This window comes from Bubalus kerabau, chromosome 15 (genome assembly GCF_029407905.1).
Source record: "Bubalus kerabau isolate K-KA32 ecotype Philippines breed swamp buffalo chromosome 15, PCC_UOA_SB_1v2, whole genome shotgun sequence".
Taxonomy (NCBI): domain Eukaryota; kingdom Metazoa; phylum Chordata; class Mammalia; order Artiodactyla; family Bovidae; genus Bubalus; species Bubalus kerabau.
Window position 1 is genome coordinate 51331035 of NC_073638.1, and position 19190 is coordinate 51350224.

The 19190-nt window shown below is 42.4% G+C and overlaps 1 protein-coding gene across 1 annotated transcript; it reads right to left on the bottom strand.

The window, feature by feature from the left end:
• Positions 1 to 2633: 2633 nt before the first annotated feature.
• LOC129627983 (olfactory receptor 51G2-like) lies at positions 2634 to 3587 on the bottom strand. The gene has a single exon (XM_055547406.1). The coding sequence runs from the start codon at positions 3585 to 3587 to the stop codon at positions 2634 to 2636; it is 954 nt and encodes a 317-aa protein (XP_055403381.1).
• Between the last annotated feature and the right edge of the window lie 15603 nt (positions 3588 to 19190).

Here is a 19190-nt window from a genome sequence, read left to right on the forward strand (position 1 = left end):
GAAAGGAAGGGCTACCCACTCCAGTATTCTGGCCTGGAGAATTCCATGGACTGTATAGTCCACGAGGTTGCAAAGAGTTGGACACCGCTGAGCAACTTTCACTTTCATGAAAATGAAAGAGGAGAGTGAAAAAGCTGACTTAAAACTCAACATACAAAAAATGAAGATCATGGCATCTGATCCCATCACTTCATGGCAAGTAGATGGGGAAACATAGGAAACAGTGACAGACTATTTTCTTGGGCTCCAAAATCACCACAGGTGGTGACTTGCAGCCATGAAATTAAAAGACACTTGCTCCTTGGAGAAAAGTTATGACAAACCTAGACAGCATGTGAAAAAGCAGAGACATTACTTTGTCAACAAAGGTCCATATAATCAAACTATGGTTTTTTCCAGTAATCATATACAGATGTGAGAGCTGGACAATAAAAAAAGGCTGTATAAAAGAATTGATGCCTTCAAATTTTGGTGCTGGAGAAGACTCTTGAGAGTCCCTTGGACAGCAAAGAGATCAAACCAGTTGATCCTAAAGGAAATCAATCCTGAATAGTCATTAGAAGGACTGATGCTAAAGCTCCAATACTTTGGCCACCTAATGTGAAGAGCTGACTTATTGGAAAAGACCCTGATGCTGGGAAAGATTAAAGACAGGAGGAGAAAGGGACAACACAGGATGAGATGGCTGGATGGCATCACTGACTGGATGAACATGAGTTTGAGCAAGCTCTGGAAGTCGGTGATAGAGAAGCCTGGCATGCTGCAGTCCATGGAGTCTCAAAGAGTCAGACATGACTGAGTGACTGAACAACAGCAAATAACTGAATCACTTTGCTGTACATCAGAAATTAACATAATATTGTAAATAAACTATACTTCAATTTAATAAAACAGTCAGTTCAGTTCAGTCGCTCAGTCATGTCCGACTCTTTGCGACCCCATGAATCACAGCACGCCAGGCCTCCATGTCCATCACCAACTCCTGGAGTTCACTCAGACTCACGTACATCAAGTCAGTGATGCTATCCAGCCATCTCATCCTCTGTCGTCTCCTTCTCCTCCTGCCCCCAATCCCTCCCAGCATCAGAGTCTTTTCCAATGAGTCAACTCTTTGCATGAGGTGGTCAAAGTACTGGAAATAAAGGCAAATGGCTAAAGTGGGCATTGCCACAAACCTACCCAGGCTCCTATGATACAAGCATTCAATCTGATATGGTTCACATACAAAAATATCAAGTAGAAGACACCAGTAAAATTAAGGGCTCTGTGAAACTATCACCACAATCTAAGTATATGCATATCCATCACCTCCAAAAGTTTCCTCTTGCCTTTTTTATTTATTACCATGTTTATTTGCCAAGAACATAAGATCTATCTTATTAGAAAATTTTTAAAATACAATATTGTTAACTATAGGCACTATGCTGTATAGCAGATTATATCTCATCTCCAAACTCAAGTTGTATACACTAAATATGCACAACTTTTTATATGTCAATCATACCTCAATAAAGTGGGTTTTTTAAAAATGAATCAATAAAAGGAAGAAAGGAAGGGGGAAAATATCCTCAGGAAGGAAGGAAAAAAAATAATTAAGACTTGAAAGATAGGCACTGTTAATGCTACAGGAATTTCTTTCATTGTCTCATGCATGGTAATGGCTCACCTATCATGCAGTTACCAAGAGTGACAACAGAATAAATGTGGAAATTAATACTTACATCCTTACAAATCATATCCAATAGGGTTGGCAGTTTTAGCAATATAGAGATTTTGTAAATCCTGGGTGAAATGTTTTCTTAAAAGTTAAAACCATGGAATCTAGCACCAAATCTGGACTCTTCCCTCATGTGGGCTCTAATGCAAGCTCAGAAAGTGGATCTAACCATTATTTCAAATACTTATTCATAAAATCTAAACAGACAGTGAGCAGCCTTCTAGGGCTTGACACTGCCAAACTTTCTCTCTAGCTCAAAGCAGAGACATACATGAAGAGAACCAAGAGAAAACTAATACTCCCTAAGGTGTAAATAGGTATAGATGGACTTAGCATGTACAGTTTATCCTATGCATTTCCTACCAACCACTCCTCTTTTCTGTTTCTTGGTATATGAGTTGGTTAATATTAAATGTGGGAGATCAGTATTCAGATGAATATAGTTTAGGCTTCCCTGGTGGTTCAGATGATACAGAATACACTTACACATAATATTCTCATTATAAACAATATAATAGGATATAGCTTTTCCAAAAGTTTGAAATGAATTGTGGGGGAGGGTGGAATCTGGTGGGGAAAAGAATAGAAGTGCCTATACAAACAGATATGCATACACATCCTCTCCGTGGGTGGGGTTAAGTCCCCCAGGCCAGGAGATATTACTGTATACATGAGTCTGAAATACTTCAACTCTGATCAGAGCAACAAGAGGATCATCAAGATGATACTTCTATATGCTTTCCAATGATCTCCGTCCCCCAAAACTATAATTATAGAAGCTGATGGTGCCCCAAAAAAGGTTCAGTGGTAAGATCCGAAACATCCAGAAACCTCAAAAATTAACTACGCCACTAACCCTCCCCCAAGATCCAGGTTGACCCACAGAGGTTGCATACCACGAGATCCTTCCGCTGCTCTAAGAGACATCAACCCTTTTCTGCTGGAAGCGCTTTAAGAGGCCCTGACGGATCTGCTTAGACTTGACGCAGTAGACGATGGGGTTCATGAAGGGTGGCACCAAGAAGTGCAGGTTGGCCATGAGCACTGCCAGAGCAGGGTAGCTGTGCTTTTCTACTCGGTGCAAAACTGACAGCCCCAGTTTGGGCAAGTAAAAGATGAGAACAATGCAGAGGTGTGAGACACAGGTGTTGAGTGCCTTTAATCGTTCCCCAGGGGAGGCAATGCTCAGCACGGTCTGTAGGATCAGGGCGTAGGAGAGCATGATAAGGGAAGAGTCAAAGCCCAAAGAGAGGAGGATAGAGACCAGGCCAACCAGGCTGTTGACCTGAGTGTCTGAGCAGGCCAGTCCCACAAGGTCACAGTGCAGGCAGTAGCAGTGAGAGAGTACACTGACCTGGGGAAAGAGCAGACGCCGCAGGAGGACGGGTCCTGGGAGATTGAGCAGGACGGCCCTCACCAGTATGGCAGCCCCCACTTTGGCCATGGCTGAATGGGTAAGAATGGAGGCATAGTGCAGAGGGTCCTGGATGGCAACAAAGCGATCAAAGGCCATGGCCAGCAGCACCCCAGATTCCACATAGGTGAAGGCATGGATGAAGAACATCTGTGCTGCACAGAGATCGAAGGGCAGCTCGCGAACACCCAGCCAGAAGAGCTGCACCATGGTGGGGAAGGTGGAGGCACAGAGGCCCAGATCAGAGGCTGCCAGCATGGACAGGAAGCTGTACATGGGTTCATGTAAGGCTGGATCTGTGCTGACCAGGAAGAGGATGACACTGTTCCCCAGGATGGAAACCACACAGATGAGGTTGATGGGGATGGAAACCCAATGGTGAGAAGCTTCCAGACCTGGGAAGCCAGTGAGGAGGAAGGTAGAATGACCAGAAGTGCTGGTATTGCAGGAGAACATCGTGATTTCAGGAGGCAGTGGTCCACCCTACAAAGAAGAAGCATTCATTCCTTTGATTATCACTTAAAAGTCCCTACCAAGAACTAAGGGCTAGAAAAGAAGAGTTGCCCCATCAGTGTTTCTCAGGCCATGAGAGAAACCTCATTCTTCTGAGGAGCTCCTTCCCCTCTGTTTCCTGGATCATTTAATCTTCTCCTTGAATAAAGTTATACTGAATAAATTTTATGAGCTAATCTCTGCATATTGCTTTAGCCACTGGATATCTACTATCTTTTTGGCCTAAACACCCTCCTTTTTCACTTAAGCTATACTCAAAAGCTATCTCAAGTGTCTTCTCAGACTAAATAATATATAAAGGAGAATAATTTTATATTTGAATTTAGTATGCTGTTAGAAACAAGCAGTTTAGATTCCATTTCTATTTCTTAGAGGCAGGTTTTCCATAGTGTGACTTATCTTAACAGATACAAATACACCAAAAGAGACACATTCAAACCCATGAAATATTTTCAAAACCATCCTCTAAGAAAGCTTTTTGTTTTTTCCTCTAATTCTGTTCTGGAACCAACATTTTCTGTGCTTCTTTTCTGGAAAAGACTTTGAGGTCCAAAGGTTCTTTCCAGTGTGTTCATTGGTGACAAATATCTCCTCTGTGAAGATGGGTTGACCTAGAAGGAGTATTCAAGTGTTCTTTAAAGCTAAATCTGGTAAACAAGATGAGAAATGAGATGGATTCACCTTTGTTAAACTTCTTCCCCAATCCCACTTCCACCTCATGGGCTGCTTAAACTTGCACATTTTATTCTGACCCTTGGAGACAGTCCTGTAGCCATGGGCTTAATTAGAAGGCATTTTCCCTTAAATATCTTTTTTTTAATCCCCTCTTACCATAAAAGCTGTTATGACAGCACCAAGTGCTTTGTTCTCCAGAGTTGGGCACTGAAGGGTGAACCTGGCAGGTCTTGAGGGGCACCACCTACAGAGCCAAGCAGAGAAGGTTGATAACATTAAGCAAGGAGCCCGGAGTGTGGTGTGTAAGTCCACCTTTTCCCATTACTTCACATAACACTTTTGGGCTACAAAGCTTCCCGTTTCTTTCCTTTGCAACAGCACTGTATCTCCATTTATCTAGTAAGTATTTTCACATTGGTATGCCTGTGAATTGAATGTCCTGCAGAACCACAAACTATAATTCCTCTTTCCGCCCAGAACTCACCTTCCAAAACCTATTGGGCCTTCCTCCCTCTCCTGTTATCCTCAAAATCTCCAGGGAGAAAAACAAAAACAAAAACACCTCAGTATCTCTTTTCACTCTATAATATACTCCACAAACCAATTATCTTTGAACTATCTCCTCCTTTAAGATCCCAAAGAAAATAATCTAGCCAAAATCATCATTTCCCCAGATATTATTATAGCCTCCTAACTATTCCACTTTCTTCAGTATTTCTGTATTCTGATCCACCTTCCAAATTTCCATTCAAATCAGAATCAGAATACTGAAGAAAAGGAAAGGAAAGCATGGACATTTAAATGAGCATATGCTTGGGGAGGAAACAGTGATCAGATCTGTTTCAGGAAGAGATCTCCTACTGTCACCTTGTTTAATGATCCTCACTGGTCCCTGATGCCGCAAGATCAGGTCTAAGCAAGATCTTTATACTAGGTCCAGGAGAGGAAGGACCCTGTTCTGACATCTGTAGCCTACTCAGTCACCTCTCCCCTAAGCATTATAAACATGATTCATAGGTATCTTTCTACTCAGCAAATTGACCATATTTGATAATACTTAAAATGTCTTTATATGTATACATATAACTGATTCATTTTGCTGCACAGTAGAAAGTAATACAAAATTGTAAAGCAACTATATTCCAACAAAAATTAATTTTAAAAAATTTCTTTTTAGTTGAAATATAAAATACAAGTAAAAAAGTCGGTATCTCCTAAATATAAAACGATGAATTTCCTTCAAGTGAACACAGTCATGTGACAAGCACCCAGCTCAAGAAACAGAATTTTGTCAGCCACCCAGGAACCCCTTGTGACTCCTTCCAGTCACTCCATCCTCTCAGTGATAACCACTATCCCAGCTTCTAATACCACAGATTAATTTCACCTGTAAGAATCATGCAGCAAATACTCTTTTCTATCTGGCTCTCTTCATTCAAGGAGTGAATTGAAGGAGTGAACAGATGGTTTGATTTGTTTTACTCACTGTCTTACTAAACTTACTTTCCATTATGTGTCGTGTTGCATTAAGAAACAGCATATAGCAACGAAAGCTCATGTAAGACAGGAGTCCCCTAAAGCAGTGGTCCCCAACCTTTGTGGCAACAGGGACCAGTTTCATGGGAGATCATTTTTCTGTGGAACAGTGAGGAAGACATGATTCAAGCACATTACATGTATTGTACACTTTATTCCTCTTATTACATCAACTCCACCTCAGATCATCAGATCCTATAGGATCCTAATCCTCAGAGCATTAGATCCTATAGGCTGGGGACCCCTGCCCTAAAAGAATGTGCTTATTTGTTCCAATATGGGCCTGTGAGCTTCCACCAATCAGTTTCTGATGGTGATTACAATAGTAAGAGTGATAGCTATAATTTACTGTGTCAGACACTGAGGAAGCATATTCCTACCATCTTCTCAGGTTGAATAACTTGCTGTAAGCCAAAGTGGGTGATCCTGATCTCAGCTCAGCCCTGATACTCAAGCAGAAAGCTCATGAAATATTTCCCAAACTGTCAGGCAAGACATGCATTATCTGATAGGCCAGAGCCCAAGTAGAAAGAATTTTCTCTGGATACAACTTAGCCTATACACAAAATAGCAGCTTGAGGCCCACCTGTGTGCAATGTTTTCGTGGACTATCATTCCATATGCCATCATATAGTTTTGCATAAAGCTTCTGTCCACAGCATAGTCAAATGACAACCATGTGTCCACAATCCCACCTGAAAAAGAAAACAGCCTTCTCAAATATTTGGATCTTCTCAAGCAACTTGGACATCCCCCTTCTCTTTGTTCCCTAGAGATCCCTGTATCACTGTACTGGAGTTACATCCACCTTGCTTTACCCTAATTTCTCCCCTTTTTGCCATGTCCCTTGCTTTCTGACACTTCTTCAGGATCCTAAGTTTAATTTATTTATTTTTCACTAAATAATTGTAAGGGTCAGAAAATTACATTATTTGTCCTTTATAAATACTCTCTACACATATGCTTGGGCTTCGCTTGTGGTTCAGATGGTAAAGAATCTGCCTACGGTGCAAGAGACTCAGGTACGATCCCTGGGTCAGGAAGATGACCCTGAAGGAGGGCATGGCAACCCATTCTAGCGTTCTTGCCTGGAGAATCCCAAGCACAGAAGAGCCTGGAGGGCTACAGTCCATGAGGTCACAAAGAGACACTGCTGCTGCTAAGTCACTTCAGTCATGCCCGACTCTATGTAACCCCATAGATGGCAGCTCACCAGACTCCCCTGTCCCTGGGATTCTCCAGGCAAGAACACTGGAGTAGGTTGCCATTTCCTTCTCCAATGCATGAAAGTGAAAAGTGAAAGTAAAGTCACTCAGTCGTGTCCAACTCTCAGCGACCCTATGGACTGCAGCCCACCAGGCTCCTCCCTCCATGGGACTTTCCAGGCAAGAGTACTGGAGTGAGTTGCCTACTGAGTGACTAACATTTTCACTTTCACTACACACATGCTTACTTAATCCTCTGACCCTGTGAGATATTTTTTGATTTTCTGATGAAGAAATTGGAGCCTAGGGAGGCTAAATAACTTCCCCAAGTTCATGATGTTAGGTGATAGATCCAGGATTTAAATCTTAGCTGCCCTAAAGAGAAAGGCTATTCACTTAAGTGCTTCATATAAGAAAAAGCAATTCTGATACTTTCTGATTATTAGTTTTGTCCTCAGGATAATTTAAAGGTCAGCTTTTCTGTCCCCTCCCTCTACCCTCATCTCCCTTTAAAGCAGATGACCCCATTAAGAGGAAGGAGAAGAGACTGGCTTAAGACACAGTCCATCTGACTCCAAGCCTCATGCATCTATCCATTTCTCAGTACTCTCATCTCTAAAATCTTTGAAAATAATGCATCTCTAGAGATCAATATAGAGACTGAAATACATGAAAAGCACTTCAGATAGTGCCTTGCACATACTAAGCACTTAAAAATAATAATGCTTGATATGTATCAAGCAAGTATTTACTGCCTTATGATAGTAATAATCTTCATTCCCATTTTGCATATAGGAAAACTGGGCACTAAGTGGTCAAATAACTGGCCTAAGCTCATAAATTAAGAAAGTGGATGAGCAAAGGTTTAAATGTAAACAGTCAGACTCCAGAGCCCACATTCTTTTTTTCCTCTAATTTTATTTTAGTTTTTACTTTACATTGGAGTATGGTGTGTTAGTTTCAGGTGTACAGCAAGGTGATTCAGTTATACATATACATACATCTATTCTCTTTCAAATTCTTTTCCCACTTAGGTTATTATCAAATACTGAGTTGAGCTCCCTGTGCTAAACTCCAGAGTCCACACTCTTAAGCACTGTGCTATGCTGCCTCTGCCTGCTAGCTATGATGGTTATTAATTTATTAAAGCTGCAAATTCTCATCCCCAAAGAAGATGAAATAGGATTTCAAATTTATGAGATCTCATTTACCATCCCTGCCTCCTCCCTGACTGCTTATATGCACCAATCCCTCAAGTTTTAAGATTATAAGGGCCCCACATGCTTATTGACAATTTTTGTATTGCACACTACATGAGTTTAGTTATAGGCTCATGGCTTAGGAAGAACTTTCTCCTCAAATAAGAACTGTCTTGAGAGAGCAAAAGAAAAACATGGTAAAACTATATGTGGAAAGAGAAACACAATGAGAAAGAGATGGTGAGAGTAACAGAGAATCAAGGCATAGCACACCCTTTCAAGGATGATTTTAAAAAAAAATGAATTACGCTCTCTGCCCCTCTATCATTTTATTCATCCAGGTTCCAGAAGACCATGAACAGTACAAAAACTATATTTCTCTAACCAGAGAAGTATGCCCCCAGTTTGGTTCAAGGCCAAACTGTGAGCCACCAAAAAGAAATGACCCAGCTTGGAGAAGATTAGAGACCTTCTTTCCATAAGATGATCTCATGGCAACCAACGCCCAAGAGGATACTAGGCTTTAAGCCTCTGGATTTTCCAGCTGAGTCCTGGGACTGAAGAAGCCCCAGGCATGGGGCTAAAAGGGAGGTTACAGAAAAACAGGCCCTGGCACTGCAGCTCTGGCTTAGCAAGGACTATGGGGAGCTGGGGAGCCAAGTTTTCCCCAAGACCATGAAGCTGTTGTGCTTTAGCCAAGAATAGCTCTAATACTGCTCTGCTCAGAAATAAGCTTAGCATAAACCTATCTAGGCTGGCACCTGTAACTGGGCAGCCACTACCTATCTGCAGGGGCTCCAGCTCCCCAAAAACAACTCAGACCCCTCTACCTTCTGCTGCTTTCTAGCAGCTTGAAGCCCTCTTATGTTCTAGGGATGAATAAGAGATGTTCAGCCCACACTGCATATAAACAAAAAGGCCACTGCTTTCAAACAAGACTTAAATCCTGAAAGCTATCAGTGAAATGGGGCTTCCCTGGTGGCTCCGATGGTAAAGAATCTGCACTGCAGGAGATGAAAGTTCAATCCTTGGGTTAGGAAGATCCCCTGGAGAAGGGAATGGCTACCCACTCCAGTATTCTTGCCTGGAGAATCCCATTGACAGAGGAGCCTGAGAGGCTACAGTCATCTCAGGGTTGCAAAGAGCTGGACATGACTGAGCGACTAGGCACACACACCAATGAAACTGCAGTGAAATCCGAGTATAGCAAGAAAATTGCAATTCCTCTAAAGGCTTTAGTTTGTTTATAGATATGGGATCCATATAGGAAGAAATCATTATTAAATAAATCTGATCCTATCAGTTCTTAAAATGTTTTATCTCTTTAAATGTTTTTAAACAGTAGATCCCCTTCAAATCTGACTACTGTATATGTGTTGTCTCATTTCAAAAGCTGGCAACAAAAATCCTTGATTAGATTTAACTGGTGAAGCCTAGTTATTTAGGAAGAGATCCTATGGTCTGGAATGAATTCAGAATGTCTCTAGTGTTGAATATTTAAGTTAAAATTATAAGTAGGTAGGCAGAATCAATCTGGTTTAGAGGTTTGTTTGTGTAAATCACCGGTACCTGTGAATATATTGTAACCCAGCCTTCTATGGTCTCAAATGGTTTTAGCAGGTCTCATATATCTGCAAATGTGATATCTCTTTAATTTCCTTGAAGGCCTTAAATACCATGAATAATGGTTGTTCTATTGAAATCATGAGTCTCCTCACATTAGCATTTCAGAGGTTGGGATGTTCAGAGTTGGCATCTTACACATATATTTTCCAGGCTAGGCAGCACAGAGTAGAAGTATATGTTCCAGACCCAGATTGCCTAAGTTTAAATCCTGGCTCCAGTACCGATTAACTATATGATCACGGGCAGATTTCTTAACATTGTCTCCTAATGCTTTCACCTGTAAAAGGGAAATTTCTCTCTTGAGTTATGGTGAGGTTATCAAGAACTCATAATCCCTTAGTGAACAAATGTTAACTCTAATCAGCTATTACATAGCTGTCAGCCTTCTTGACTTGGGTTAGCTAAGGATTAGTAACCCCTCTATGCCTGCTCAAACTAGTCAGAATATACAGTCTAAGGGGAGGTTTGCTCATTCACTTTGACCCCAGATTAAGGCAGAATCCATCCTCTATGACTGTTTGTCCCATAATCAGAAGCCCCACAGTAGGATCCAGGAAAGCTGTCACTTTCAGCCTGTGCAAACAGCAGACCCTGTGGGGTGTATCTGGGGCTTGTTCTGTTGGTTTGGCTAGTTGGCTGAGGACTGAGAGGGAGCAGTGTTTCCTTTTATCATGAGGTCACCATGTTTCTCAACAAGGAAACATCAAGCTCAGAAAAGACACTAATGTGGTAAGAACCCATTCCTGATGCCCACCCAAGCCCAGTATGTTATAATAAGGAGGATCCACAAAGGCCTTGAGGTAACTCTCACCTCTCAGGTTATGGAAAGACCTGAAGGGTAGTTGCCTGCCCTAAGCAGAGAACATTCAGTGCTGCCCTGAGGCAGCACTCGTAGGGCTGAAACGCTGCTGGTGGGAGGCGGTGGTGCAAGACCTCCAGGCTCAGTCTCCTGGCCCCAGGCCCCGGCTCTGACCCCACAGTCCCAGAACTCACCATGGCTCCAGAGCTTGCATCTCCTCTCATCTGAACCAGTGTTTGTGAAAAGCATTTTCTGCTGTCAATGAAGACCAGTACTTTATAATTCTCCTGATGAAGTTAGGGAAATAATAGGTCTGCTGGGATCTGTGTGCAAATCCAAGAGATTTTTGAAGATGAACTTTCTGAACCCCTTGAGTGCAGCCGGGGGACTTGGAAGAAAGTATCAAGCATTACATCCTGGGACTTCCCTGGTGGTCCAGTGGCTAAGACTCCATGCTCCCAGTGCAGGGGGCCTGGGTTCAATCCCTGGTCAGGAAACTAGATTCCACATGCCACAACTAGAGAGCCCAGGTGCCACAGGGAAGATCCTGCATGAGGCAACAAAGATCTCATGCACCACAACTAAGACAGGGTGCAGCCAAATCAACATTTAAAGAAAAAAAAAGGCAGTCCATCCTGATGACTTTTCATAGGAGGCGCCAGAAGGAGGTTAAAGTGTGCCTGCTCCTTCCAAAGAGCCAACCCCCCAAACAGCCTGACTGTAAATGGAGGTAGGTGGGGACTAAAAGGATGATTATGAGAAGGCTGGGACCTGGGACCCTTTGCTGCAGTGTTGCAAAGCTTGCACTTGGACACACCTCTCCTGGAGCAACAAAATACAAAGAAACTGTGGGACTAAAAACAACTGCATGCATGTGCAGTTGGGGCAAATTCTGGCCCCAAAAGATACAAGAGATTAAAAAAAAAAAAAAAAACTGCCATTTTGGAAGAGCCTGGAGGAAAAACAGGGTGTTGGGAACAAAAGCAGGGTATTGAGCAAGCCCCCCTTGCAGACATCACCTCAGAGGTGAGCAAAGCACCTAAGCCACCCCTCTGGCCCGACCAATAGACACACCTCTACCCTCAAGCTTGTGCCCCTCAGGGAGCAAGAAAGGAAGGGAACATGTTGCTGGCTGTCACTGTAACCCCTTCTGTAGCAGGGCCACACGTAAAGCCCTGCCTGAAGTTCTTGTCTGCCCTCTAGTCAATTAGTCCATTTCTATTGATTGGGGAAGGCCAAGAACCCTGGTTGGTAATAGAGTTTGAGCCGTAGTCTGTTCCTCTGGGGCAAGAGAGGCTGCCAGGAATTTCCATTTCTAGAGAGAATGAGAAATCAGGCATGTAACCAAAGACATGTGCGTGTGTGCTTTAAACACGGAGAGTCTGTTGGAGAGGAGAAAAGTTTTCTATCTAAATTTATGCCTGTGCCTAGGGAATGAAGGTGGTTGAAAATAAAGTCATAATGATGAAGCAACAGCTCTCACCTGTTAATATACTCAGGGATCAAGCATGATGTGGCAGAAAAGCGGTGCTTTATTTCTGGATCTGTCACTCATCAGCTGTGATAATGAGCAAATGACTTTAACTCCTTGAACCTTTCATGCTTCACTTGTAAACTGGGAACATTTGCTATTTCATGGGATGGTTGTTAGAATTATATTAGAATGGGAGGGCACTCAGAAAGGAACATCATATAGTTTAGTTCAATTCAGTCACTCAGTCGTGTCCGACTCTTTGTGACCCCATGAACCGCAGCACGCCAGGCATCCCTGTCCATCACCAACTCTCGGAGTCTACCCAAACCCATGTCCACTGAGTCAGTGATGCCATGCAACCATCTCATCCTCTGTCGTCCCCTTCTCCTCCTTTCTTCAATCTTTCCCAGCATCAGGGTCTTTCCAATGAGTAGGCTCTTTGCATGAGGTGGCCAAAGTATTGGAGTTTAAGCTTCAGCATCAGTCCTTCCAATGAACACCCAGGATTGATCTCCTTTAGGATGGATTGGTTGGATCTTCTTGCAGTCCAAGGGACTCTCAAGAGTCTTCTCCAACACCACAGTTCAAAAGCATCAATTCTGTGCTCAGCGTTCTTTATAGTCCAATTCTCACATCCATACATGACCACCAGAAAAACCATAGTCTTGACTAGACGGACCTTTGTTGGCAAAGTAATGTCTCTGCCTTTTAATATGCTATCTAGGTTGGTCATAACTTTCCTTCCAAGGAGTAAGTGTCTTTTAATTTCATGGCTGCAATCACCATCTGCAGTGATTTTGGAGCCCAAAAAAATAAAGTCTGACACTGTTTCCACTGTTTCCCCATGTATTTGCCATGAAGTGATGGGACCAGGTGCCATGATCTTAGTTTTCTGAAAAGTTGAGCTTTAAGCCAACTTTTTCACTTTATAAGCTCCGTACATGCTCCCTTTCCTTTCCAATAAGATATTGAGAACAGGCTTCAGTGATCTGCCTGGACTTCTCTGCATTGTCCTTCCACATGCCACACTTCCTCCACCACTCAGAGTCAGAGTTTGGCATCTTTTAAAATAAAAATTTTATTTTGGGATACATTTAGATTTACAGAAAAGTTACAAAGATAGTGTAGAGAATTTCCATACACCCTTCAACCAGTATCCTTAATGTTAACATAATACATAAACACGGTACATTTGTCAAAGCTAAGGGACCAATATCGGTACATTACTATTAAGGAAAGCTCACAGATTTTATTTGGATTTCACTAGTTTTCTCACTAGTGTCTGTTTTCTGTTTCAGGACTCAATGTAGGTACCATATTGCAATTAGTCATCATATCTCCTTAGTCTCTTCTGGTCTGTGATGGTTTCTCAATTTTCCCTTGGTTTTCATGACCATGAGTCTTGAGAATGTTGGATAGTTATTTTGTAGAACTAACTTCCTCCATTCCCTCTTCCTTTCTCTCCAGTGTGGAGAGAAGACAATGTAGAGGTGACAGACTACACTGCAGGATGCGCTGACTCCTTTTTTATTTAAATGTTTTTTATTTTTACACAATTTTTAAAGGTTAGTTTCCATTTACTGTTACTGCAAAATATTATCTCTATTCCCCATGTTGTACAATACACTCTTGAGGCTATCTTTACCCAATAGTTTGTACTCCCCCATTCTCTTACTGAGTCCAAGCTTGCTCTGCTCGCCACACAACAGGCCAGTAAATCTAAGAGATGAAGTGTTGAGGCAAGGAATATGACTGAACCAGAAGATGGCAGACTAATGTCTCAAAACAATCATCTTATCTGGTTCTGGATGCCAGCTTCTTTAGTAGAACTGAGATGGGGGGAGGTGAGGGAATTTTTTTTTAAAAGTCTATTTATCTTGCAAAAGTTCCCTAGAATGGCAAGCCTTGGGGAGAGGATGTGTTAATTTCTTCCTTCCTGCCATCCACAGTTGGACAGGGTCCTGAACAAAGGTACTTTGGGTTAATATTCAGACAGAAGGTCAGGTTTCCCCAAGGCACGCCATCATGTATAAACAGTATCCTTTTGTGAAAAATAATGAGAAGCAAAAGTTAAAGAAACAGCAGATCAACATGGGCTCAATTCTTCCATGTAATAATTCCCCCACCTCTATACTGCCCACCCCCCCACAATCACTAGTTCTCTACCTCTGTGAGTCCTGACTCCTCTTTGTTCTACTCCAGGTTCCAGTGTTTCCTGAAGATCAGAGAACAGGATATTTCCAGATTCTTCCTGCTTGAGGCTGTTAGCAGTTCCTGGGGTTTTCCAGGTGGTTCTTTCAACCAGGACACCAGTCTCTGTCCTCAATGGGTTGAAGCCCAATATAAGCTTTCCCATACCTATCATACACCCTTTTTTCATTCATTGAAATTTTAAAATTTTTGGAGGTTCTTATCATATTTCAGTTTCTAGGGGTAAAGAAATCACTTTTTAATGGATTCTTAGCTGTTTGTTGAAATATTGACATTTCTCTGATGAAATGCTTTCTTTAGCTTTTCTAGCATCTAATTCTAAAATGCTTTCTTTGCCTTAAAAGTAATAAATATGGCTAATGCCAGATCATCTCTCAAATCAGGGATGGGATAGAAAATGATAAATGGTAGTAAGCAGGTAAAACTTCATTCTATATGCTTAGGAGAGATTGCTCCCCATTCAACTCATTCTAAAATCTAAATTATCCAAGAGTCTTTGAGGCAGAAGGCAGATGACCCCCACACTGCCCCCAGAGTAAAGCAATTGGAGATTCATTCTCTACTGACCAAAACTCCAAGACAAGAATAGCAGGACAGTTACAGAAGGAGGCTGGGCCCTGCTCAGACACATATTTCTCAATCCAAAGTCAAGAGACTTCCCCAATGACACATGCACAGAAAAGGCTCCTTGCAGGCCAAAGGGGTAGCAATGTCAAGGGATGCTCTAACAAGACACCTCTTTGGAAGGATCCCTCTTGGCTAAGAGATCCATGTGCACACGTGGAAGGATCCTGAGATATACCAAATATAGACTGTGAACCAGGCAAATTATAATGATTTGCCAAAGGAAAACCAAAAGAAATATCCCATAAAACTAATTCAAACTGCCATGAGGGTGCAACTCAGGGACTCTCCCTCTGAATGTTCCCCCATGTGTCTATCCACACATACTATACTCTTTTTCTTCTTAATAAATACTTTACTTGCTTCACTACTTTCCATCTTTGTGGAAATTCTTTCCTACAAAGCCAAAGGGCCTGGACCCTTGTCACTGACCACTGGTCTAGTGGCTAGGATCTGGTGCTTTCACTACCTCAACCAGGCCCCAATCTCTGACTGGGAACCCAAGCCCCTCTCCAAATCTTTGCAGGCCAAGGCCACCCAAAATCATATCCGCTCACAAAATTGGGGTTCATTTACTCACGATGTTTTACCCAGGGATTAATTAGGTAGCAATCCTATCCTTTAGTAGTTTATGCCTCTAAACAAGAGTACACACTCAGTCATGCCTGACTCTTTGCCACTCCATGGACTGTAGCCCACCAGACTCCTCTGTAAATGGGATTATCCTGGCAAGAATACTGGAGTGGGTTGCCATTTCCTCCTCCACGGGATCTTACCGGCCCAAGGATTGAAACTATCTCCTGAGGCTCTTCCATTGGCAAGTGTATTCTTTAGTAAAAGTGCCTAAAAACTAAAATGGTATATTATTCTCTACTTTAGCAGACGAGAAGAAAGAAGAAATGTTTCATATAAAAGAGGATGGTGTTTGAGTTGAGACTTTAAGGATAAGTTGGCCTTAAATACATATATTTTTTTAAAGCCTGCCTGGATTATAGTTAAGATCATTGTATATGGAATCAAGCAGAACTTAGTTAAACTCCTTACTTTTAAACTAGGTACCTGCACTTTAAATGCATCAGCATCCACTCTATAAAACTGAAATGACAAGACTATCTAGAGAGGTATAAATGAGATGACATATAAAAAACACTGAGCCAGTCATTTGCTCTCAAATATATCCCTTCTCCCTCTTCACTGCAAGAGGTTAATTCCTGAATGCTGGGTTTCCAAGGCTCCCTTGTGACCTGGTTTCTAACTGGGTTTGCTGCTGCTGCTGCTGCTAAGTCATTCCAGTCATGTCCAACTCTGTATGACCCCAGAGATGGCAGCCCACCAGGCTCTCCTGCCCCTGGGATTCTCCAGGCAAGAGCACTGGAGTGGGTTGCCATTTCCTTCTCCAATGCATGAAAATGAAAAGTGAAAGTGAAGTCGCTCAGTTGTGTCCGACTCCTAGTGACCCCATGGACTGCAGCCTACCAGGCTCCTCCGTCCATGGGATTTTCCAGGCAAGAGTACTGGAGTACATTGCCTTCTCCGTCTAACTGGGTTTAGGCATTGCAAATATTGAAGAAAGATTGACCAGATCCTCTAGATGAGCTGAGATATGATTAAATTAGTGATCTTTAGTCATCAGGCAATGAGAGTAAGAAAAAAAGAAGCAAGACAATCAGCTTTGGAAAAAAGGGAAGTGAGGCAAGGGAAAACACAAACCAATGCAATACATCATCACACTGGATGACATTCACAATAAGTTTCAAAAATATAGAACAAGCCCCTCAGTCAGTGGGTTTTCTCATTAGAACCACAAGGAGGAACCTCACCTTGAAATAGTCCATGGGAGAAAAATGAAGGGAATTTATCTTTCCCACTCTCTTTTTGGGCTTGTGCCATTTGCTTATAACAACTGCTCAGAAATCTGGATCCCATGCCCTATATGTGATGTCTCATCAAATCCAAAAGTGTGTGTACAGAACAGTAACCAGCACTGGTAGGGTGCTGACTATGAGAATAAGAAGGGTTCATGAGAATCGGAGATGGTGCACAAGATTAGTATCCAATACACATCACCCTGAAAGACAATGGTGATGGAAACTCTTCCCAGTGTACAGAACTTGAAGCAAGAACTTGTCCATTTTGCTTGAAACCAAAGATAAATTTATATATATGATGTATATGTACCACCTGATTTTGTCTTACAGATTGGCCTGTAGGTCCAGGGCTGGAAAAAAGATTGAAAGATTGATGACAACGAGTTATGGGTAGACGTATACACTGAACGTCTAGGACAAGGCCCAGAGTGAAAATGTTTTTGTCCTATGTGAATTCCCACCAGATAATGCAGAGAAGGCACCCAATAATCAGGTAAATAAGATAACCCATCCAGTCTGGATATTCACTGGAAGGACTGATACTAAAGCTGAAGCGCCAGTATTTTGGTCATCTGATGCAAGCAGATGACTCATTGGAAAGGTCCCTGATGCAGGGAAAGATTTGAGGATGAAGGAAAAGAGGGCATCAGAGGATGAGATGGCTGGACGGCATCACCTATGTAATGACCATGAACTTGGGCAAACTTCAGGAGATGATGAGGGACAGGGAGGCCTGTCATGCACGGTCCAGGAGAGCTGCAAAGAGACAGACACAACTAGGCAACTAAACAACAACAATCAGGTAAATAAGATGACCCATCCTCTGGGTGTTGATCAGCCTCTTCTCAGTCACCTGGTGCTTACTCAATGGACTCTTGTACAAGTGTCTTATCAGTAGTGGTAAATGGATAAACCCATGGAATCCATACTCAGGCAGCAATTGTATTCCTACTGCTATAGACACCTGCACATAAAAGACCAACTCTGAGCCTGATTTTTCAGTATTTCTAAGAGAATCTAGACAGTCTTTTAGTGGCACGTTAATGACATTGAACCAACAGCAATTTATCCTCACAAAATAGGTACTATTCCAGAGGAAGATTCATTTGCCATCTTATATTGCTTCTGCCAGCACCACTGTTTTTCGATTTACAACATCAAATTCTCCAACAACATCACTTACAACCAAGAAACTGATTTTACCGTTGAAAAATTCTGATAATGGGATTGCACTATGGAATGCAGTGGTTTTACAATGTACATCATCAACCAGAAAAAGATGGTCCAATTAAAATATGAGATGCACTGCTGAAGGCTCAGGCATGGCAGCAGTTTGGAAACCCCACTCTGTGATATAAGAACGTTGAACCATAAATTCTGGTGCACACCTAAGATCAACAACTAATAGGTGATGGCATTTTTTTCATAACCATTATAAACACACTCTTCAGAGAATAAAGAAGGGAGGTGGTTGCAGCTCCTATTTCCCTCAAACTAGTAACTCATTTACAAATCATTTTCTTTCCATCCCCCAACACAGGGCTCAGCCTTGTTCTAAGGGTCTAGTAAAGAAAGAAGTTCTTCCACCAGAGTAAAAACTCTGATTCTCATAAATAGGAATTTGCCACTACTCCCTGGCTCGTCGAGGTTTCTTGTGCTTAGTCGCCCAGTTGTGTCCGACCCTTTGAGACTCCATGGACTGTGGTGAAGTACACAACTGTGAACGTATTTAATGCCACTGAACTACACACTTAAAAACGGTTAAGATGGTAAATGTTATACGTACTTCACCATAATTTAAAATAATAATAAAACAACCTGAGCAAGTCCCTGGCTCAAGGATAAGTGCACAGTTGGTGCCTCAATATAATGTCAAGTCCCTTCTTACCACTCACTGGTGTGATAATGCCCTGAGGTACTGCGGAATAAATCGCTCTCCCCCTGATGTTAAAAGAATATCAAGTCTCCTGAAAAGGAATTGTTTTTGGAAGTAGGGAACAGAAGGTGGCCTTTAGAGGGGAGCTCTAGGCACCCCTATCCATCCAAACCTCCTTAAAAGCAGCTCCCACACGAGGGCACAGCACGTAGGCCTGGGATGATGACCAGCATCAAAGAAAGCAGCATGGCTCCTCCACGTAGCAGATACGATGCTTCACTCTATTACACAATGAGAACACGGGAGGGAACGCAAAGCAAGGACTAAACTCTGCGGAGCTTTCATTAGCCCCAGCCTCCAAGAAGCTCCAGACTCCAGAGGCATCTCAACCCCTCCGCCTTCCTCCTCCCTTGGCCCCACCCAGTCTCCTCCCCCTCTGCCCGCCTCCCTTTC

Coding starts and splice junctions, on each gene's coding strand:
- LOC129627983 (XM_055547406.1), bottom strand. CDS start 3,587: ATGTTCTCCTGCAATACCAGCACTTCTGGTCATTCTACCTTCCTCCTC.